We start from the raw sequence: 23,868 nt of genomic DNA, 5'->3' as shown, positions 1-23,868 counted from the left end.
CGGTTTCTAAATTATGATGCGTCGTTACATGTTAAAGGCGCAGTACGTAAGAATTGGCCAGATTCATACTCAAAACAAGTAAGGGGGCATCATGTCATTAGAGTAACCGCTAACTGATGCTGAGTGTGCTCCTTTTTTTTTTAATTCAACTTTCTTATAACTCAAATTCTTACATAATGCGACCTTTAGCAACCCAACGTCCTAAAGCCTAAAGCAGCTAACATCAGTGGACCCGCTTCAGCGTTAAAGTACTGCTTTACGCATTGATGGATCTGATAATGACAGAACACAGCCATTGTGCATGAGCACTGTAACTTGTCATATTTTGTGTAGCCAATGCTATATTGCTGATAGCGTTGTACTTCAAAGCTAAATTTTAAATGCAGGACTTTTACTAGCAACTGAGCTTTTTATAATGTAGAATGTCTACTTTTATCAAGTTTATCAAGTAACAGGGTCGAAGAAAGAAAAAAAAATAAAAATAAAAAATATATATATATATATATATATATATATATATATATATATATATATATATATATATATATATACAAATATATTTGATCAACCCATTTTTGCTTAAACCCGATGGGGACTGTGCAGTGATCATTAGGTCTACATCATACAGTGGTTGTAGTGTTGTGACATCACAGCAGCCTGGTTGGGACATCTGGGCAGCCCGCGGAGCCGGAGGGAGGGTTCGCGCTCTGTGATTGGCTGAGCAGCGCAACGTGTACATCTGTCAGCTACAGGTAGCCCACATGTGACAGTTATCTGCACGGGTGTGTATGTGACGCCGCTGCCTCTTGCTGCTGCTGTCTGCTCTTTTACTCGACATGATGGTGCTGTGAAGGAGCGGCTGCGTGATGACGACCTCTCTGTGAAAACACCGAGGAGGAGGAAAGTTAGCTCAACTTCCAAGGTAAGGCTCTTTTACATCATATCCCCCAGTTTCATTCACGCTCGTGGTGGCTGTGTGTGTATAAGTCACTGCACTACCGTTTTTTTCCCCTTCTCACTGTGTGCACTAATCTATGTAAAACAGCTCTATCTTAAACGTTGCAGCAGTTGTGGCACATTAGCATATTTGATCATTTGGTTGAAAGTAAAGTAAAGTGTGTGAATCAACATGTACAGCTACAGTGTGTTTTGACACACTGACTTTCAGACATGCATTATTTTAAGATGAACATCTTAATCACAAGAGAAAGGTCTTCAGTGACAAAGCAAACGAAATAAACAAGCTCTCCTTGCTGCCATGACTGAATAAACTGAATAAACAAACTGTCCTTAAAGGACAACTTCGTACTGTTTTACTTTGCTTGTATGTGGCGGACCCTGCCACCTTTCTAGGTTATTTTCCTCTGAGAACAGCTTGTTTATTCACCCATGGAAAGAAATAAATCTATATGAGTTTGTTTCAATGCCATGTTAATGTTGTAAATATTAGGATTCTTCTCCAAAAGCTACACTGTACACCTTTAAATGCACTCCAACGAGCCATGGGGGTGAGTTATCTGAGTGCTGCTTGGCCGCTCTCCGTGTTTTTGTGAGTGTAACCTTGAAATGAGCATTATCGCAGGACTGTGGGGATAAGAGAGGCGTAGATTAACACACCAGCATCATGGAGTTTTCACACTGCAACAGGCTGATTAGATACAACAGGATGCGAAGCTGTTTGAATTGGAGAGAGGTTTATCCAGTAAACGGGGATAACAGGCTCCCCGGGAGACCACTTGTAAAAAAAAGTACATGTTAAAAAAAAAGGTCTAATTTTTCTTTCTCTATCTCACATTCCCATCTTGTCCTCCAGGCCTTTTGAAACGCTAAGATCTCCACTGTTAGAGGTGAAGAAGGAAGCAGGATGAAGTCCAAAGGGAAGGCTGTGAAAGCATCCAGGAGGACCTGGTCTGACCCCGAGCCAGAACTTGAACCAGACACAGAGCCAGGCTCCAGTGAGCAGGAGGGCTCAGAGGCCTCGGTCCGGATCGGTGGCTCCTGGAGGGGTTCACTCAGGGGTGGGGATGGCAACCGCAAAGCAGGCGGAGGCAGGCGACGCAGGACACACGGCTCCAGCAACAAGGAACGCAGTGTCCGGCGGCTGGAGAGCAACGAGCGAGAGCGCCAGCGCATGCACAAGCTCAACAACGCCTTCCAAGCTCTGCGCGAGTCCATCCCCCACGTCAAGATGGACAAGAAGCTGTCCAAGATCGAGACTCTGACCCTGGCAAAGAATTACATCAAGTCCTTAACCACCATCATCCTGGACCTGTCAGGGGCCTGCCAACCTGCTGGCGGGGCCGCGTCGGAGGCCAGCGCCGCCAAGCTTTTCCAGTGCTACCAACAGACCCTGGAGGAGGACGGGGAGGACGATCTCACCCAGTACCTCACCCATGTGCATAGCTTGAGCCAGCGCAGCTAACAGTGGCTGCAAGGTGGCTTGGAGACCAGGAGAGCCACCAGGAAGCTGTCCCTGAGGCGTGGGTAGACATTGAGGGCCAGATCTCAACTGGAACTCTGGGTGCTTGTTCCAGATCATAGACCTCTGACAATAAACCCACAGCACCGTAGCAAGAGAACTTCATCCAAATGTGGCATTTGAGGAAAAAAGCAGACACAAAGACTGCAGACTGAAAACCAGATGTGTTGAATGAAGAGTGAAGTTTGTTCTTGTGCTCAGAAAGGAAGGGCTAATCTTGCGCAATTCTGTCTTTTTTTTTTTTGTCCTCAATGGCCTCAATTTGCCCGAGCAGGAACTTCTTCATCCTCTCTCGTGTTATCTTGCGATCTTGTGTTTTTCTTGTCTGTTGAGAAACCTGCTCGACGTAGCCTCTAGCCGTAACTGTCACATCCTTGAAGAAAAAAGAAAGGCAAGCAGCGGGTTTAAATATTGAAATTATGAAGGTATAAAATGTGTTTGCTCAGATGAGAACACAATGGACCTGTCTTCTGTCTGTGTAGCTTGAAGGCCCAGATGATGATTTAAGTGTGTGTTGTTTGACTTTTTGTTTCTCAAGGCAGAATGTTGTAGTTAGGAGGAGGAAGAGAAGGGACGCTATTTGAGGGGTTATTATCAATAAACACGTTTATTTATTGACAAGGACTGTTATTTTGACCATGCACAACACTTGAAAAAATGTACTCCACAATGTGAACTGCACTGATGTGTTATGCAGTATGGTGTTAGTTATTCACAGATAGCACACACAGATCTCTCATATTTAGACACATTATGACATGGCGTGACATCAGTGTGCGGTTTATGAGTATGTCTCAATGAAAAACAGACTTTTGAATTCATTGTTCTCTGTCAAATATACAAACACATCTCCACCGTAATATATCACCACTTTACTTACTGTATAATACTAATATCTTGTAGATTTATAACAAAAATATAGTTGTTTTTTTTTTACCTGCTCAGTCACTCTAACATCAGTCAAAGAAGCAGGCGGCGCACAAATGCAAACATTCTCCTGAGAAAGAGGAAGGTTCAGTTGTAGCACTTCAACCACAAGACTTTTACAAGGACTCCACTTTTCTCTTATTTACATTGCTAACCATTGCACATACTTCAAGATGATGACATAATAAACCAAACCACTTTTAAAGAAAAATAAAAACATGAGACTTTTATAAAAACCACAGGTGAATAAAGCCAGTGCATGTTTTTTTGCAGCTGCTACAAACGATGGCTCCAAAAAGGAAGGTTTAGCCATCGATTTCACAAGTTCCCTAAGGGACCAAAAATTCAATATTTGCTTTTCACGAGATGTTCAGCAGTTGTTCAGAGTTGTATAATTAAAACAGACTTGAAAGGTTGTTTTTGAGTGCTTCACACTCAGGCTGCTTCTCACCCATCGGAGCTCAGCTTCATACAGGATTCAACACATGAATCTAAATTTAAAAATGTAATTTCTGGCTCTAAACATGAGGAAGTCATTAAGTCGCATCAGAAACCTACATAATTAGAGACAAACAGATGCAACATCCATGTTTTTCTGAGGTCTGTGGTTGAAGTTTTACAGCAGCATCAGACAATAGAAGGGGCCATCTAAACCTGGATTAAAGGTGCAATATGTGAGTATTTTGGTTAAAAAAATGATCAACAAAATTGGAAAAATAACAGTTTGGACATTATGAAGTTTATATATTTTCTTTTGCAGAGATATTTACTGGAGTTAGCATGTTAACCCTAGTCCCCAAGCTCCAAGTGGTTACGATGGTGATGTGCTGCCTCCTATTGGTTTGAGTATGAATTCAACAGGTGGCAAATTCTTACACATTGCACCTTTAAAACATTGTCTCTATACACTTATCAATCTTGCTTCTGGTTTCCAGAGTAATCAGGCTGTACTTTTTTGGAACATGTGTTCTAAGACGTGACATAATTTTAAAATTACGTTCACAATACTAGCCCAGGAGTTGACATTTTAGCAGCGAAGCAGTTGTACTCACATTTTTCCCTTCTTAAAAATAAACATAAAATATATTTTAAAAACCCTCCCTTCTATCTTCACAGTACATATGAAAATCAATACACAGAATCCGACAGAAACATCACATTCTGATGAATGAATAAAAAAAAAAAATGCAGTAAGACCATCAAGTTCAGTGTTAGTGACCACAAACAAAAAAAAAGCAAACTAATTAAAGAGACATGCCAGTACAGAGGAGATGAAAGCTCATTAAATGAACATTAGAACAGAAGACTGAATATTGTCTTCAGGGAGGAGACAGATTCAGCTCAGACTGTCAGAAAGTCTCAACTTCATCTTTGAATTGACTTTGGAGCTGAATTAACTACTTAGTTTACGACAAAGGAAACATTGGACGTCCGTGTACTGTATGTAAGCACCGATGTGTGTTTCTAACTGTCCCCAGCACTGCTGTTGACCTCCATGTTCCTGAATGGGATGGGGCTCCGGGGGGCCGGGGCGGACGCATCTGTTAAAGAGGGAAGACGGACACGAGGTGGCTCCATGGAGTTTCCTCTCACTGTGATGTGGTCCCAGCCACCCTAAAAGAAAGGAAGAGGGAGGAAGGGAGAAATCAGGCAAGTCAACTATAGTTTTCAACCTTGAGACCCCCATGGGAAAATCTGGATGATTGATAGGTATGAGATTAAATTATTCACTGTCTGGCTTTAAGGACAAAAATGACTGAAAAGCTTCCTGCAACATAATCCACTGTTCCAATTAAATCTTAATCCAAGATGTTTTTGCAGACACCTTAACAACACTGTCGTACAGATTAGTTTCTTTGGTGTCTTACCCCAATGCCGTAGTCCCATAAAATCCCCTTAGGCTCCACAGGTTGAACTCCGAGTCGATGACACACTGTTCCACAGCTCAGACTGTGGCTGCCCTGCACCTTGTCCGCTATGATCCACACCTACACCACAACAACACAACAACAGATATCATCAACCAAACAACATACAATGATTGTTCATAAGTTGTATTGTATTTCTATATGTTCTGAATTATTCATTAAAGCTGCACATTATCTTACTTTGACAGAAGCTCCAAATCACAAAAATAGATCAATTCATGTCAATTCTGAATATCAATAACCAGAAATGATGTAAAAAAGGTTCAAATGCTTTAACAAGTCAGTCGAGATGACTAAAACAAAAAAAATATCAAAGCTGCAGAGAGAGAGATGGCTTTCACTTACTTTAATGTATACAATAACACAAGATGGCTAAAAATCAAAAAGTTCCATATTGCAGTACTGATTTCCTTGTACTGACCTGGTCCAAAGGCCCTACGGAGACCTTGCGTACATTATTAGAAATGTGTTCCCAGGAGGAGCCCTGAGGGTAGCTGGGGGTCACACCCTGCCGGTACCACAGGTTACCTGAGCAGGAAATAGTATCATTAGAATCTTGATCAAAATAAGTCCACCAAGAAGCTGGTATATCAGGTAATTAACACTTTACCATTTTCATCTACTGTGAGGACTGATGTCCTCCCAACAGACACCTGCCTCAGCTTCTGTTTGGATGGAGAGGGGATGTGGTACCAACAGTCTCCTGCAGAGGGAGACAACACAGGATACGTATTGGCAGCTTTAGTTTCTTTAACTCTGTGGGAGTAGAGTAGGGGTTTCTGGCACAACTCGCCCTACTGCCAAGATGCATGCAGAAGGGAGAAAGTCTGAAGAGGTCAAAAGCTCCAGCTACTCTTGTAGTATAAAAAACAGATGTACTATTAGAATGAAGTGTATGGTGTGTGGCCTTTATCAGGGTCATCCCCATCTCTGCTAATTTCAAGTACAATTTAAAGTTTTTGATTCAAATTTGTCAGTGGCCTGAATGATGATCAAACTGAAGGACTCAGTTTCTCCCACTGACCTGCTGGGCTCTGTGGAGAGACAGATCCCCTGTAAAAGGCAGAACCATCCCGGGCGATGGCCCAAACCTGGCTGGCAGCTCCGATGGAGATGGACTTGAAAGGCTGGTCGGTTCCCACGTGAAGCCACGAGGATCCCTGAGAGACCAATAATACAGGGTTCGAACAATCACCTCAAAGTATTTTTTAAATTGTATTCATTGCAGTAACACTCGACGTTTCTTTGCCTCCTGGACTCTTGTATCAAATACATGAATGATAGTGGTGAAAAGATGCCACTAAGACTTAAGACAAGGAAAGGACTTCACACACTGCCTAAAGCACATGTGCACAGTTGCAGTGAGAAAATTAGGGTAGGGAACAGACTGACTATAGATATGTACTTTATATGACCCCACTTCAAAAAACATCACTATCCCTTTAAACTGTTCGTTGGGTATCTGCCCGTGTACAGTAAATGGGACTCACAGCAGGTGTCAATGCAGTGACTCCCAGTCGGCAGAGGACATCTCCCTTGTTGCTGATGGCCCACAGAGGAACCTCGTCCACATTGCTCTGAGCTGTACATGGCAGGATGGTCACATCACTCAGTGCTATAGGCGGAATTTCCTGCCAGGGTCCTGTGGTTGTCAGTTTACACTTCCTGCGCAAGAAAACAAAGACAAAGCTCACAGGTGCCGGTCTTTGCAACATCTGCAGCTAAAGATGTTGCAGAAGCAAAAGGAGGAAGGCACAGAGAATTGAAACCATGACCAGTAATCATACGATTGGTTTACTGTTGATCATGTGATTGCAGGTACATTAGGCAGGTGTGTTGGGACCCCTCGCAGCTTGCACTGGGGCAATAGATTCAAGGACTCAGTATATGTGCATACGTGCATTGTTACTGCTGTTAATTTGTTCTACACCAAGCTCAACAATGTTTCGAAACACTGATCACTGTTGAGATGTGGTCAGACTACAAGTGATGTTGGTACTGGTGACATTTGTTGGAGTCTGTAACAAATGTAACAGACTCTGTAACAACAACATGTTTTTCTGGCGAACAGGATTAGAAGGACAGGACATGCATGATGTTCTTTTGTCACACACTTTACCTTAACAAAAAACTACCATATAATTCAAATTTGTTTTAAAATTAAGTCTTAAAATCTTTTAAAAGGCAGCCTTTTACTTAGTGTTTGATAGAAGGAATTACATTTTATTGTCAAATCAAATGCCATATGTTCTCGCTTCATCGTTTTCTTTAACAGACAAATGTTTGACCATGTCTTTTCACTCTAAAACTTGTACATACGTCTTCATTATGAAGCTGTATTTGCTTTTTATCTAAATACCCCACATGCTCTCTCATCTGAAATCTTTATTCAGTTTAACCCAGCTTTGAAGAACCAAAAAATCCAGACTCGATTCTCATTTGCATTCTCATCTGGATAACTCAGAGCCAGCCTGCCAGAAAACACACTTTTGTTTACAGGCTAACATGACAAATACAAATGTTCCAGGACTACGGTCACCTGTACAGGAATAGAAAACACTACCTGTGCATTATGATACAATCTAATACAACACTAAATTATCCACAGTTTGTAAAGCTAAAAAGAAATATCACTGATTGTTGTTGTGCTCCTTATCAAATACTCTGCTCTGTCTCCTCTGCCAAGTCTGTGTTGGCTTTCCACACAAACACAAGCCAAAACTGAAAATGTCAAGTGCACTCTGGGACCACTGTGAACCTTCTGAACAAATACATTGGAGAGGCTTAATAAGCCTGCTTTTTATAGTACCTGGACCATCGCTTGCGACGCACAAAGTCCGTCTTCCCTTTTCTGCCATGATATGACCTGCATGGAGATACAGAGAAGAGGAGGGAAGAACGACAGGAGAAAACAAATAGATGAAGGTCATAAATATGAGGGCAGAGTAGTTGGAACCAAGTGACACAGGTGACAAGTGATGAATAAAACCTACACTGGAAAATCAGCTGCATATTGCCAGCCTTCCTTGTCCGTCCCCCCAGAGACACTGTAGTCAATAGCCCAGTCAGACACCTGAAAACAGCAAATATGGAAGTGAAAGACTGTTAACACATCTGTCTTTTTGTCTACACACCTTGTCATTGATAATTCAAGACCTAATATTTATAGTTTTCTAACTAATGGTCAGAATGAAAGGATGGTGGTTAATCTGTGCACCACATGACTGGTTTCACATCACCACAGGGCATTTCCCTATTCAGCTGTACTTACCCACGTCCACTGTGTGGAGGGAGGTTTCATATTTGTTTTTGTGCACTCGTGTAGTCCTGATGCATCACTCCACATGTAGCGGTCTGTAGGTAGCCCTCTGAAATCGGCCAGATACACTTTAAATTAGTCATTAGCCATTGACACTTCAAATCAACGACTGTACTTCAGCTGCAGTAGTGATGTTTGCGTCATATTTGTCTATCATCGTGGTAAAGATTTAGATGTTTCGAGAGAAACTATTGCAGTGACACGTGGCATTTTTACAGTATTTGTCACATTTCGTTTTCACGAGATGTTGGTGAAGGTAGTACAAAGACAAATGTTAAGTCTTTGCAATTTTTATCAGTGGTTAAATTTGACATTTTTATTTATTTAGACACAATGTCGACAGTGACACTTAAAATATCATACAGTCAGACATACTTGCCTGAAAAGATCTTTGTTTGAAATGATGTTATTATGCAACAGAAAAAAAAATAAATAAATAAATAAGCTCATGTATTTCATAGATTCCCTCTGTGGAAGTACTTGAACCCACGCACTGTCTGAACTCTACCTGTTGGTGAAACCTTCTAGAGGGTTCCACCTCTGGTTCTCATAAATGTAGACACTTTTGACATCCGTCTGTGTGTAAATGTTATCTGTGCTGCTGGCCAGTCCCTGGAAGAAACCTCCTCCATAACCCCCGGTGTAGACCCAGGCAGTGTGGTCGTAGCCGATCCCCCACACTATGCCCACAGTGTTACACTCCACCATCCGTAGGTGACCTCCAACCTGCCGCCAGAACCTGCAAAAAGATTAAAAAAGTAAAAGCTTCATAAAGGCTGAGTGATTCAATTACATGTTATACTTTTCCCCCCCCCCTTTCATTTAGTGTGTTATGTAGATTTTTGTGCATGCAAGTAGTCTGCAAAGTTACAAATCCAAAGTTGTTTGTAACATTTATGTACTGATGGGTCACACAGATACCGCTACTATCGGAAAGACTTTCAAAATTAAAGGGGAATTTAATCAAAAAAATATTGATGATGGCATACAGTAAAATGCATTGAAAATCATTGTATATTTTTATTGATGACAGATGAATTGTAATCGAATTGCGAAGCCAGTGAAGATTCATGCCTCTACCGCCCACCTCACTGTCTGCCGCTGCTATATGAAGATTTGAAAGTTACAAACAAAGACCACAGCTTTCACTGGAAATGTTTTAACGACAGACCACAGAGTTTCACCATTTCTAAGTGTGAAACCACCCGATATATTTAGTGAGACGAGGGCCAGCACAAAGCAAAGAGCTGAGCAAACAAACTGTTCTGCTGTTGTCTGCAATAATTAACACAAAAGTCTTCAACTACTTCCAATGCTTCACATCCTGAACCATCAGAACTTTAGCTTGACATGAGTGAAATGGTTTTCTTACATCTGGTCACAGGGTGTGGGGTAAGGCATGGCCTCCAGAGCAGGGGAGGGCTCACTAACAAAGATGTCCCCTTTACAGGTGATCGACCAGATGGCCTGTTTGGAGGGAGGACCCTGGATCCCCCTGGAGTGGCAGCACGAAACGCTCAACAACGCCAGCTAGAGACAGGGATGGAGATGAAAGTCAACAAATTGTGTCAGGATGGGAGAGAGAGACCAACCAGAAGTTATTTAAAAAGACAGAAAGAAAGCAATAAAATGGTTTTCATGTCAGATGAGACAAAATGCACGATGGTAATAAAATGATTTTCTTTGAGAATGCTGCGACGTATCCATACATACCCAGTCATGCATCTCTAGCTCTGTGGCAGCTGCCAATCTGATTGGAAACCTCTGTTTGGTCCGCTCGGGAGTGTAGATGGCAAAAGTGTGTTTGGATTCATTTAGCACAGGAACCAGGATGGTGAGCTCATTGACGAAGGCATGCAGGTACTGGAGAGAGTGACATCAGAGAGGGAAGGAGAGATAAAAGTAGATAGAAATTAAAAGAGAAAGTAAATACAGGAAGAAAGATGAGGAAAAAAGCAGTAGTGAGTCTAGGAGAGGAACAGCAGCACTGAATTATTATGACTCAATCCATCACCAGAGCTTTCCATTGTGTTAACAAGCATTATCTGACCCTGATGCTGAATTATTTAGCTTAAGAAGAAATATGAAAATTCTACCCAACGCACACTTCTTGCTCACCTTCTTCTCTTCATAAAAGTTGTAATAGATGAAAAGAATGCCGTCCTTGTTGCCCTCTGGTCCTGAGAACTGCTCCAGGGCAAAATGAACATCTATCCACTTGTATGGCTTCCAGTCCCTCCACCACTGCATGGTTCCTTTCTTCACCCACACAGACTGCATTGAGGGTAAGATTTAGGTCAGAGGAGTGATTAATAAAAAATAAAATTAAATAGAGAGGTAAGACCACAGGAAGACAGAAGAAGAGATACATCAAAGAGAACACATACATAGTACAGTCACAACTGTTTCTGTACTGCATTACCTGCTCTATGGCCTGTTCATAATGTTTGAAATTATCCATCTCTCTTTTGGTCCTCTCTGTGAGTTGTTCAAAGATTTGTTGGCGCCAGGCAGCTGTCTGAGCTGAGGTGACAGACAGACTCATGGACTGGACTGACCCGACCAATGCTGGGAAGGACAAAAAGGAAAATTGATAACTGGGAGAATAAAAGCACACAAACTGCAGGAGTACAATTAAAATGTAATCATGCTAGCCTTGACTTTGGAGCTGTCACATGAAGAGTCACTTTTATTGTTTGTTCTGGGACTCAGATGTTACTGAATAACTGTCACACTACTTCATACATGGGTTGTAGTAGTAGCAGTCTTATACCTACAAAACAGCCTAAATTCAATCTATCTCGTTTAACTCACATGAAGTGTTCACTGAGTTGAACCAGTTGAGGTGGGAGTGACTGTCCACAGAGCAGCCTCCTCCACTGACCCAGGCCCACAGAGGATGCTCATCTGTCCCATACGGGTCCTCCATGGCCAGAGTGTATGTGGCCACTGATGACAAGCTGCTGGTGTCAGCTGCATCCAGTGCTGCTCCGGTCTGAGCCAGCTGGCCCTGTGCCTCCTCCAGATCCACGTTACTCCACTGCGGGTCAAGAGGACCTCCAGACTGGCTGGGGCATATAGCTACATCCGCACAAAGGGCTTTGACCTCTCCTTCACTGGGGAGGGTCTCCTCCTCCTCTGGAACAGCTGGACCGGCAGATCCGCCCTCCCTTAAGGTCTTGGCTGGTTCTCGGTCAGAGATGAGTTCAGAGATGAAGCTGTCGCTGGTGACTTTTGGGATGCGGGGTTTGGGGGTCTCGATGGGTTGGTCAGGGTTGTCTGTGGGGGCATCAACAACAGACTCAGGGGAGGTGGAGGTTACTAGGCAGCTGGCTCCATCTGTGGATACTTTCTCTGTGTCTAATTCCACGTCGCTCACCACTGACTGAGCACGTACCTCACCAGAGAAGAAGCATCCAGCACTGTGACATAGAAGGTGAGAAAGAGGAACTGAGTTACTTTACTATTGTTTTCCCAGGGCACACTTTGCATCACATGTATGTTGACATGACAGCCTGCACTGGAAGCTGGAATTTATTATAGCTGCTTCCTCCATAATCAGGTGGTTATGGATGGTGCCACTAATGTCATTGTCCCACTCCCTAACATGTTGACTGAAATCCCTCTAGATCACCATGTGTGTCTAAGTGTGTGTGTCCACTGAGGCCTCTCTACCTCTGCAGGCTGTTTGTGCTGGCACTGGAGTGTGATCGGTCTCCATCTCGAGGGACGCTGATGGCCTTCCATGTTTTCCCACTCAGTTCACTGGTGGTCACACCTTGTCTGAAGTACACAGCCCGATCCTCACAGCCGATTGCAAACACCTACACACATCAGTAACAGCAGCAGGTTGACTTGAATACGTCCACATCCCATGACTTGACTCTAAATTTCAACCAGCGGAGAGGATGGTACTTGATGTGTAACTTTCTTACAGTTTTATACAGGATGTGATGTCGTGTGGCTGTATTTCACCTGGTCATTCAGTCCTACGTTGATTGTGATCATTTCTCCCACCATGCTGATCCAGCCCAAGCCACAGGGGTTGTGGGAGTCAACGCCGCGTCTGAACCACACCTGGCAGAGCACGAGAGTGGGATAAAAAGGGTTCTTTAGCGTAACAGAAATATGATTAAACACTATAGTTAATACTAATTCAGCCTTAGTTTACCAGAGCAGTCAGTTTTTCTTTTTCTGTTTTAGCTGTACCATATGTTTATTTGATATAGGGCCATAGTAACATATTATAGGGAAATTTTACTTTGTCCATAACTTGTGTGACGGTTTTAGTACTGAAGTCAGAGAAAATTCTTACATTTAAAACTTTTTAAAAATATGTGTTATTGGATATGAAAATAAAAAAACAAAAACTATGTAAGAGTATGTAATTAAGATAACAATTTTATGAAATGGAAGCTGAGGGAGATTTAACTTTTGGGTCTTTTGTAATGTTCATTACAGAATTTTCTTACTTTGTTGTCCTTGGTCAAAGCCCAAACAGTGTTGATCCCCACTGCTACATGTGTGGCTCCTACATCGGGACTTGGAGACTCCACCTCCACCCAGGAGGTACCTGACATGCAGACAATATTATCCTTAACAGAGACGATCACACACAAACCAAACCCTCCTCCCCCAGTGACCCGCCGTACCTTTGCTGCAGTCTCGGGTGATGCCCTGCCTGACAATGAGCTGCCCCTCCCACAGCACTGCCCAGACCAGATCCCCGGGGCCACAACTGATCTGGAGCACCTCCCCAGGGACAGACACCTCCTCCCACATGGAGCCCTCAGGATTGTGGTGATAGATTCCCACTCTGAACCACACCTGGATGGAGGGAAGAGTGACAGCAGGACAGTCACAGACCAGCATCAAGTGTGGGATCTTGCCATGGGCAGCGACAAAAGTAACATACACTACAATACTTTTTAAAATAAATTAGAAAAGCCAAATGAATTACAGTGGATCTAGTAAAAAGTGGAACAAATGTGTTGCAGTTAGTTTGAAAGGGGCAGTAAAACCCTGTGTTCCCACTCTGTCATTTGTGAAAATCACAGATGGATTAAGACTTAAAGTACACTGCCATGGGAACCTTTGTGTGTGGGTGTGTGTGTACCTTGCCCAGTAGGGAGACAGCCCATAATGACAGCCGCCCTCTGGGCTCCTCACTGATTTCCCAGCCTCCACAGCTAATGTCGCTGAAGGGATCTGGTGTCTCCATTTGTGGTGAGGGGATCTGTCAGCACACACAGGAAGGGAGACACAGGTGAACAAACTGAAAGCTTTACACACACGCACAAGCACACAAGCACACACACACACACACACAAACACACACACACACACACACACTATACACCCACCTTAGCCCAGGTGTCCATGTCTTTGTACCTCCTGTAGCGGAGCCATCGCCTGCGACGGACACAGGAGGTCATCTTTTTGTTTTTGGTGTAGAAGGCGGGGAAGTCAATGGCGTAGGTCCACCCCTGTAGACACAAACACAACAGTCATTACAGCTAGATAGGAATTAAAAGACGATGGAAACTGATCTTTAACAATAATTGGACACACACCTCTTTCTCTGTGGGTTCTCCCTCAAAGTTTTCATCCACATACCAGTCACCCTCCCACTCCCAGCTGCTGGAGGGGAGCTCGAAGCTGTCCAGAGGTTGGTGCTTCAGACCTGTGATATCACTCCATTGCCAGCGGTCACTTGGCAATAAATGGTCTGAGAAACCACCGATTGGATTCCATCGCTGACAGAAAGAGATGGATGGAGATGGCATGTTAGAGCACACACAGGGACAAATCAAACTAAATAAAAGTACCCTACTCCTTGTAATCCACTATAAAAACCTTGCCTCCTAATTTCATTGTGCCTGAAAGATGTACAGCCAAAGTGAACTTTAGGTGACATTTACCCCCGAGAGGAAGTCACAAGTACAGCCACAACAGTAGTAAACTCAATCACATAAGCTGACACCACTGTGTAAGAACAACTTGCTTCCCATCAGTCAGTCACAAGACACATGAGTCTACCCTGTACTTTTTCTGTCATTTGAGTTCTACGTAATTCGCTAAGAAACTGTCTCAATGTGCTTTGAATACGCTTGTAAAGGCACAAAGCTGAAAGTGTGCTGAGGTTTGCAACAGAGGAAGTGCAAAACCACTGCACGTGGATGTTGCACATAAAGTAAATCACAAAATCACATAGGACGAGTCTAGAGGAACATAACACTTTCGATTTTACTTCACCTTGTGCAAGAAATAAAGACGTAGAGACATAAAAGCGTTTTTTCACTTGCATACTGAGAAGAAACACCAAATGCTTCCCTCCTGTGTGCGTTTTTAACTTCTTCTTTCAAAAACTAAACAATGAACCCCTTATTGGTGGAAGACACCCACTTGATTCTCGTAGGTCTCCTCTTGGTAGCGGATGGGCAGGTCAGAGGCGTGCACGTTCAGGTAGACGTTGTTGTCGCAGGCGATGCCCCAGCAGCACTGCTGAGCTGCTGTCACCCGCTTGAACTCCATCTGGGCATCACGGCACTGCTCCCACTGCTGCCCTGCCGTCGACAGGCTGAAAACCCGCCCGTACACATCCACCACCCACAGCCTGGAGGCAGGCATGGTTGCAGCAAAAACCTGTGCATAAGGAGGAGGTGAATGAAGACAATGTAGCTTCAAAGTTACATAATGTTTTTGTTTTCAAAATCCATTAAAATCTCAGCCATTTAAATCTGTATCTGTGAGTTCCAGTGTGTCTTGAGGTTAAATGACTCACTAATACGATCAAGGCTATTTTCAACATAATCTGTCAATTGTTTACTCAATTAAATGATAAGTTGTTTTGTCAAAAGCATGTCAGAAGATGGTAACATTTCAAAGTGTTGCCCAAAGATGTCCCCCATGAATGTATTGTTTTGTCCACAAGAGAGAGATCTTTGGTTTACTGTCAGGAGTACACAAACCAGAAAATATTCACATTTAGAAAGCTGGAATCCAAAATTACTCAAATCAATTGTTTAGTTGGCAAAATAGTTGGTAGTCAATAGTGGACAAATTATTGATTGAGAATCACTGAGACACCTTAATTTACAGCTGCATTACTGCAGTATGACAGGAGAAATTATTCATGCAGTCATGTGAATCATTTTATAAACATTTCAAATGGTCAAATCTTTGAAAGTGTTGAATCTTAACATTGTACAGACAGTTTATAAATGCGTGTCTGCACAAATGGTATTTGCTACAATGGACTGGATAGTGGGTCAGCAGGGTTGGAAAGGTTAAGGATGACAGAGGCTCATTAGATTTGATTCAGTGATAAAATAATATGAAACACACAGAAACATACAGCATGTTACACAAATAATGACAGTGCTTAAAGGAGAAAAGTACACATAAAAACTGATGACCCATGCATCCCGGAGGTTATTGGGCAATATTACGGTATAAGACCAACGATGCATGCGTGAGGGTAATTAAACCTTTCTCTAGCAGGAAAAGCACAGATGAAACTGATAACTAGACACTGACTGATACTTGATTTCTGGGACTGCTGCCAATACTTATATTAGGGAGTAAAAAGCCCAATATCAATATATCTGCTGATAACACAGACCTTTTTGTAACGATCCAGCATATGTGGTCATCAAACATTTGTGTATTTATGTAACGAAGGTTGGATATTTTACAGTTTGACAATAAACCTCATTACCTAAAATGACATCAGTGCACTAGAACAGAAAATGAACTGTGAATATAATATTTTGAAGTTATCCCCGGCATCTCTTTCGGCACTGTAGCAATATATTTATACATCAGCAAACATATAACCATTAGGATATGTATGCCAATATCGGCTAATGCCATTTGCCAACCCATATACTAATAACACTGAGGATGGCTCTGATTTATTGAGCTGGCCCAGTAAACCACCCCGAAAACACCCTCAAACTGATTGTTAACTTTATCATGTACACCTGGGCTTTTCCTTCTGTGGCATGCCAAACTGTCTTCTCGACATTCCAACCAATATATCCAAATGTACTGGTTCATTTACAGCACAATGTGGGTACTGTTTTTGATCGTTTGCTCACGTAACTTCTAATTCAATCTTTAAAAAAAAAAAAAATCCCACTTGGAGCAGAGCTGTGCACATTAAATCAGGGTCATGTGGTCAGGTGGCTCTGATCCACTCTCGCTCTGTTGTTCGTTTGTTTACACCGACATTTGCTCTACTTATGCATCCGTGTCATCACAACATTTAAGCCTACACGGCACGTTTCTTCACAGACATTTAATACAGTGAACAATGAAGTGGGGGCTGCTGAAGGCTTACAGTGAGGTGGTCTCCATTTCACAACACTGCGTAACCGGCAGGGATGCTGCTGCTAAAAGGCGTATCCTCTGTCACCAACAGTCAGCTCGTATCTCTAATACAATACTACTACTTATAATGATAATAATAACAATAATACATACAGTAGACATTCGGGTAACTATGTAACGATTCGGCAGTAAAATAAACAGTAATATGTTCGTTTATGACGTTTGTTACTGCATAACGAGGTAGGTTTGTATGAAGTTAAATCAAGGTATTAGCACTGTACTAAGGTAGCGAGCTTCAGCGGCTAATTAAGAGCTAATGTACAGCAGGTGTGACTGTCAGGACAGTGTGCTGTCAGCTAAACGCTCCGAACAAACGGACACTGTACAGTAAAACCAGCTTTGGGCTTAAACGACAACACTCAGCTCGGTTTTTTTTTGTGCGGGTTTACAAGCTTAGCCCCTCTGGAAATAGCCAAGAAGCGGAGCTCAAACACACAAACAAACCTCGAGCTTCCTCTCATAAAACCGTGACGCGGCGAAGGTGGGATGTCGCCGCGGCTCATTCAGCAGCTGGAGATGAACGAACAGCTGAGCTGGATCATAATGCGTCCGGCCGTCCTCCGTTGCTCACATCAGAACACATCGAAACGTCTCCTCTACTGTCGCTACGTGAAACAGGAAGTGCGGACGCGTCTTCGCTCCTATTGGCTGTCTCAGCAGGTGGCAGGTGTTTGTGGCCGTGAGCAGCAGGGGGCGCTGCTGGCTCATAGGTCAGAACAGAACCAAACTAGACCCACAAAAACCCACGAAGAAGATTAGATATACAAGCTCTTTATGTCTATGTACAAGCTTGCACAGTATGATGTATTATCATGGATTCAATCCCTGTACATACTCACAGGTGTTTTCAGTTACCTGCCTGACTAGAAATGCATAAAGTTGCAACTTATCCTGAGACAAAATTTACAATAGCGCTCCAGAAGCCCTGAACATTTTTATTTTGTTCACATGACATTTTTTTTCTTATGGAGCACCAACATTCAACAATGGAAAATTTGTCCTTGACTTTTGGATACTTTATGTATATTTTGCCAGGAATGTGTATGCACTTTTGTAAAATAGAATAGAATAATAAACAACAATGATCAATATAATGAAATAATAATAAAGTAGAATTTTCCTTGGTATGTCTTGTGTATACTCTGTGGTAGTGTGACATCTACTTTAGTAAAAGATCTGTTTACATCCTTTCATCACTGCTCATGTGACTGTAAAGCAAACATTTTTCAATTGACTTCAATAGTCCCCAGCCAGATGGTGAACAGGTACTTCTCACGGCTTGAAGCAGAAGGCCATATTGTCCTCACTGCAACAGCTGCTTTGTCAATGCCAGATGTTCAACACAGATGTTCCAACGTTGATAAGTTTCTCTTGTAAACACTTCAGCTCCTGTTCAGTGCTCAGGTGCAGAATGAAGTTTGATCTAAAGCAGCTAAAGATGTCAGCCATCACCATGACGACCAAAACGTTGTTTGTTTTTTTGAAAATGTAATATTCTTATTATTATCATTATTATCATCTACATTTCAGAAATAGTCTTTTATTTAATTGACATTTTTTTCTATATTTTTTTCTTTTCTTTTTGCATATAAACATCTTAATACATGATTGATGTGGGAAAAAAAATATAAGAATATGTTGGATTTTGATAGGCTACTAATATTGAAGATAATAGGTTAACATCAATAAAGATTCAATTGGCCTATATGTCAGATTTAACATCTTTAATACTGATTATAGATGAAACACTACTTATCAATTGATTGAGATAAAATTATTAATTTTCTTAATTGATTGTCGATTATCAAGGCACCTGTTCACACTGGGATAGTAGCTGCAGGTTAACATCTGAAACCAGATTTCATTGTTTTTTTTGTCTTTTTTGTTTCTACCTATCTGAATTATTGCATTCATTATTATAGTCATAATTTTATGTGCAACAATGGAACTAGTGTTCAGTAAGTATAGGACAGCAACTGACAGGTCCCTGTGAAAGCACATGAGGTCAATTACATGTTGTTTTGTTTACATCAGAAGATAAAAACAATGATTTGCTGTGTAAGTCAGATGTAAAGTGATGCACTGCAGACATTGATCTTCATCAAGTGAGAATGTGAAGTTCGGTGTATTTATATTGAAGGGAAACACTGTTAAGGTGAAACAACACAGACATTAGAGAATCATCGATTGGACCTGAGACCTCACACATGCGAAGCATGCACTCTACCACTGAGCTACATCCCCCTATACAGCATCTGTATGACACAGCACATTGCCACAATAACAAGTAGGCCTGGTGAATAATCGTGTTAAGTGTTTGTTGATATCAAAACATTGGGTGATATTCAAGTTGTGAAACTTAATCAAGATAAATCACCTCTAACACATCACTGACATTTGTACATCAGCAATGTCCAGGTTACTGTTGTTAATAACCTTCAATGGAACAAGTTTATAATAAACAATCATCCCCATTAAAATAGGTAGACTGCCACAATAAGTGAAATGTCAATGACCATCTTTACTGTAGAGATTTGCAGAACTAAAAGGCTGAGCATGGTATGTTTATCGCTGAACTCACACTAAGCTGTAATTAGTGCTTAGAGTTCAGCCATTGTTGAGAACATGTTCATACTGTTAACAATGTCTGCACGTTGTTGGCAGGGTTCGAACCTGCGCGGGGAGACCCCAATGGATTTCAAGTCCATTGCCTTAACCACTCGGCCACAACAACCTACTACCTGCATCTTTGGGTCCTCTTCTCGTCCCACTAGATTCACAACAAACACATTCAGGAGGATTCAGGTCCATAGGCTTTTAACATTCACTAGTATTTTGGAGAGAATGTATGTGGCTATGTCCAGTTTTGTTGTCATGAAGCTGGTGGCACTGACTGCATTTAATTTAGCCTCCTGTTGTCCTATAGTAAGGTGGGGGCAGCCATAGGGCCAACCTCTGTTGACGCAGGAACTTGCAGGAAAGTGCACCGAAAATAACAAGTTTAATGCAGGTTTGATATCTGATGCTGTTCTGGTGAAATATTTTCAGCCAACAACATGAAAATTACTCATATTTTAATGTCTTACTTTCTGATCTATTTTATGATATTGTGATATTAAGACAGATTCTGCCCTGCAGAATAACAAGTGAGAAGGTCACTATTGAAGGAAATGAACACAATTTTAGTTGTGACTTAAGAGGATCTCACCTTCAGTGATTGATCCACCACATGCCGTTTGGAACATTTATTGGAAGATTATTGTTTAATCACACCAGATTCATTTAAAGATGGAGATGTCGGGGATTGAACCCGAGACATCATACATGCGAAGCATGCGCTCTACCACTGAGCTACATCCCCCTTTACAGTGTCAGTATGATACAGCACATCATCATGATATTAGGTACAACTGATGAATAATCATTAAGTGTTTATTGTTATTAAAACATTGGGTAATATTCAAGTTGGGAAATTGTAATCAAGATAAATCACCTCTGACACATCACTGACATTTGTACATCAATTTGTGGATACTAAACTCTGATGGAACAAGTTTATAATAAACAAGTATTCTCATTGAAATAGACTGACTGCCACAATAAGTAAAATGTGAGGGCTAACAATTAATCAAGTTCTATCTTTACTGTAGAGATTTGCAGAACCAAAAGACAAATGATGGTTTACTGGATCAACAGGGTTCAGAGTATGTTTATCACAGAACTCACTCTCTAACATTAAGCTTTGCATAAAGCTCTATTGTTGCAATCATGTTGATAACATTATGAATGTCAGCACACTGTTGGCAGGGTTCGAACCTGCGCAGGAGACCCCAATGGATTTCAAGTCCATCACCTTAGCCACTCGGCCACAACAACCTACTTCCTGCATCTTTGGGTCCTCTTCTCGTCCCGCTAGATTCACAACAAACACATTCAGGAGAATTCAGGTACATAGGCTTTTAACATTCACCAGTATTTTGGAGAGAATGTATGTGGCTATGTCCAGTTTTAAAACATTGGGTGATATTCAAGTTGTGAAACTGTATTCAAGACAAATAACCTCTGACGCAGCACTGATATTTGTACATCAGCAATGTCCAGGTTACTTTTGATAATAACCTTCAATGGAAAAAGTTTATAATAAACAAGCATTCCCATTATAATAGGTTGACTGCCACAGTAGGTAAAACGTGATGGCAAACTATTAATCAAGGTCTAGCTTTACTGTAGAGATTGCAGAAGCAAAAGACGGTTTACTGGACAAACAGGGTTCATCACACAACTCACTAATACTAATCTTTCCATTATTTCTCAAATTAGTGCTTAGAGCTCAACAATTAGCGAGAACATGTTCCAACCATGATCATTGTAAGCCCGTTGTTGGCAGGGTTCGAACCTGCGCGGGGAGACCCCAATGGATTTCAAGTCCATCGCCTTAACCACTCGGCCACAACAACCTGCTGCACGGCACTTTGGGTCCTCTTCTCGTCGCACTAGATTCACAACAAACACATTCAGGAGGATTCAGGTACATAGGCTTTTAGCATTTACACGGATGTATCTTTGACTAGACTTTAAGAATTCCTATTTTACATATAGATTGTACATGCTCTGTGCACAGAAAAGACAGTGAGTACATTTCTTGTTTCACCTGCCTAACATAATGTTTCAGGAATCCTTGCTAGAGATCTAGGATTCTACAGAAACAAGATGTTAAAAATATATATCTTTTTAACAGAGTCCACATTTATGCGGACGTTACACTGACATTGATGTGCTCCAGGCCTGCTCCAAGTCTCTGCCTCCTCACTGTTTTCTATCAGCTGCCTAACCCAGCAGGTTGGGATGTTACCCAGGGTCCTCACCCTCAGATTTGTTACCAGCCGGACGTCACAAGTGTATCTGTAAAGAGATACAGAAGGAGACACACACACATTTTAAAACCCACACAGTTTCTAACGTGTTACAATTCATGATACTCACTTCAGAGCCAGGATCAGTCTGAACTACAGCCTGCGCTTCAGATCCAACTGCCTGTGGAGACACAACTGGTTTTGCAACCACCTGAATTACACCTACGAGTGTCTGTAGTCTGTCCTTCCTTTGGTGAATTGAGCATCCAAGAAGGTGTAAAGGCACTCTGGAGTCAAGGCCTGATGATAAATGGGGAGATAACCATGTGTAAAGTCCTTACTGTGCTGGTTTTAGACACAGACAGAAAGACAGATATATACATCGATATGAAGTGTTGTGAAGTGAAGCGTTTCATTTATTGTACATGGTCACAATGTATTTTACAAGCCGGTGAAACAACTGAAGGCAAAAACACGAACTTCTTTTAACCTTCACTAAAACCACACATAGATGGATGCCCTTAAATAGCCATCTAAACGTGATGTGAACGTCTTTTCTCCTTTCACTTTCAACCTCAAACAGGATGTAGACAAAGGCCTTGTCTTCTTTCCCCTTTCACAGAAAATACACCTTTCACAAAGAATATTCCAGCTCACAGCCTGTCCTTCAGGAGTAGCTCAAAGAGTGCGAATGTTGGACGTGCATTCATCAGGTGGTTAAATTAAAAAACGAGTCCAAATGAATGCTCATGTGTCTGCTGAAAGTGAAAATAAACAGCAAGTTCCTCATATCCACTGAAAGGTCATGCTGGGTCAATGTTGTGAGTCTCTGCTACCCCCAGGTGGCCAAAAATATGTTATTGCAGGGTTAAAACAGAAAAGCAGAAGAAAACAAAAAAACATGTCTGCTGTTAAAATTTTGCAATTCCAACTCAGACACAGAAGAAACAAAACACTTTTGTCTCACTTTATTAATGCATAAATCACCAAAGCATGGCCCCTCGCAGCAGTCAGTCTGTAATGTGCACCCAGAAGATAAGCAGTTCACTCCTCTAACACCTTCTTTTCTATCTCAGTATCTGTCTTTTCTATCTTCCCGGTCATCTCTTCCACTTCCTAATTGGCAGCCCTTAATCTGCTGGTTCTCCCACAGGTTCAAATCTCTCTGTCCTACCTTTAAACAGTTCCCGCGGTACAAAGTGCTCCTTACAAGACAGAAATGTAATATTTTTGGGCACCGGTGAAGCTTGAACAGACTTTTAATCACAGGGCTACACCGGACACTTATTTCAATATGGGCTACGACGCATCAGGGTAGTGTTCACTCTGCTAAAGGGTAGCCTTCATATTCAGAATAATCAAACATAGTGGAAATTAAACATGAATACGTGCATCCTCTAGTAATAATAGCCTATTTACACACAATTAAAGCGGGTGTTATTTTCTCTGTCAGCTTTCAGAACTGTTTGACTTTTAATCTTTTCAATCAATCAATGGTATAGTTACTGTTGCATTTCACTGTTAACAACCGATAAATTGCGTTATAAACTACTGTTTACTATAAAGTTGTAACCGATGTTTATAACACTTTGGGAATGGCTAATGAATAATGTGCAAGGTCATCTATAAACATCATTTTAGATGGCCATTACAAAGCTGTGGCTGAGGTTTCTAAACCTCTATGATTGCTTAACAGATGGTTTATAAAACATTTAATTGATTGTTTACTGTTAACTAAAGTTTAATTAACTATATATGTGTCTTTTGTTAATGGTGGATATTATAAAGTGCTACTGTGGTTCTCAGCAGATGGATGCTGCGCTAATCATAGAGAGTTTTTATGAATGTGACGGACAAAAGGAGCGACTGTGAAACACTAAGTTATTATAATTACAGTCTTTGATAACTGCAGAATTTGTGACTAACACTCTTCTTTCTTAACTGTCCACAAATGCAGATGATGTTGTG

At 41.6% G+C, this 23,868-nt stretch overlaps 2 protein-coding genes and 4 non-coding genes across 6 annotated transcripts; 1 reads left to right on the top strand and 5 right to left on the bottom strand.

Annotated features, from left to right (window-relative positions):
* The first annotated feature begins 763 nt into the window (after positions 1–763).
* On the top strand, positions 764–3,100 carry bhlha15 (basic helix-loop-helix family, member a15). The gene is made up of 2 exons (XM_030400686.1): positions 764–922; positions 1,814–3,100. The coding sequence occupies exon 2, from the start codon at positions 1,865–1,867 to the stop codon at positions 2,420–2,422; it is 558 nt and encodes a 185-aa protein (XP_030256546.1). The 5' UTR covers positions 764–922; positions 1,814–1,864; the 3' UTR covers positions 2,423–3,100.
* Positions 3,059–17,686, bottom strand: tecpr1a (tectonin beta-propeller repeat containing 1a). Its single transcript, XM_030400685.1, has 24 exons — positions 17,492–17,686; positions 15,059–15,298; positions 14,227–14,409; positions 14,017–14,139; positions 13,770–13,889; positions 13,306–13,480; positions 13,126–13,226; positions 12,629–12,730; positions 12,329–12,477; positions 11,468–12,075; positions 11,076–11,221; positions 10,772–10,927; positions 10,367–10,516; positions 10,026–10,183; positions 9,162–9,392; positions 8,606–8,702; positions 8,328–8,407; positions 8,144–8,200; positions 6,825–6,999; positions 6,359–6,494; positions 5,945–6,037; positions 5,756–5,862; positions 5,275–5,394; positions 3,059–5,020 (listed from the first exon to the last, which is right to left on the bottom strand). Exons 2-24 carry the CDS (start codon positions 15,281–15,283, stop codon positions 4,871–4,873), a joined length of 3,642 nt encoding a protein of 1,213 aa, XP_030256545.1. The 5' UTR covers positions 15,284–15,298; positions 17,492–17,686; the 3' UTR covers positions 3,059–4,870.
* Positions 17,687–19,699: 2,013 nt separating this feature from the next.
* On the bottom strand, positions 19,700–19,781 carry trnas-uga (transfer RNA serine (anticodon UGA)). Its single transcript has one exon. It is a non-coding gene; the product is annotated as a tRNA-Ser (tRNA).
* A 555-nt stretch (positions 19,782–20,336) lies between these two features.
* On the bottom strand, positions 20,337–20,408 carry trnaa-cgc (transfer RNA alanine (anticodon CGC)). Its single transcript has one exon. It is a non-coding gene; the product is annotated as a tRNA-Ala (tRNA).
* A 434-nt stretch (positions 20,409–20,842) lies between these two features.
* Positions 20,843–20,923, bottom strand: trnas-uga (transfer RNA serine (anticodon UGA)). The gene has a single exon. It is a non-coding gene; the product is annotated as a tRNA-Ser (tRNA).
* A 499-nt stretch (positions 20,924–21,422) lies between these two features.
* On the bottom strand, positions 21,423–21,504 carry trnas-uga (transfer RNA serine (anticodon UGA)). Its single transcript has one exon. It is a non-coding gene; the product is annotated as a tRNA-Ser (tRNA).
* Between the last annotated feature and the right edge of the window lie 2,364 nt (positions 21,505–23,868).

This window comes from Sparus aurata, chromosome 20 (genome assembly GCF_900880675.1).
Source record: "Sparus aurata chromosome 20, fSpaAur1.1, whole genome shotgun sequence".
Classification (NCBI taxonomy): Eukaryota; Metazoa; Chordata; class Actinopteri; order Spariformes; family Sparidae; genus Sparus; species Sparus aurata.
This window is presented reverse-complemented; position numbering and strand designations above follow the sequence as displayed.

What these genes read in the sequence shown, in the direction of transcription:
- tecpr1a (XM_030400685.1), bottom strand. Translation starts at nt 15,283, where the DNA reads ATGCCTGCCTCCAGGCTGTGGGTGGTGGATGTGTACGGGCGGGTTTTC. An exon ending in CTGTCTCCCTACTGGGCAAG is followed by an intron (nt 13,481 to 13,769) that starts GTACACACACAC and finishes CCCTCCATCCAG; the next exon opens with GTGTGGTTCAGAGTGGGAAT. An exon ending in TATGGGACTACGGCATTGGG is followed by an intron (nt 5,021 to 5,274) that starts GTAAGACACCAA and finishes CCTTTCTTTTAG; the next exon opens with GGTGGCTGGGACCACATCAC.
- bhlha15 (XM_030400686.1), top strand. Translation starts at nt 1,865, where the DNA reads ATGAAGTCCAAAGGGAAGGCTGTGAAAGCATCCAGGAGGACCTGGTCT.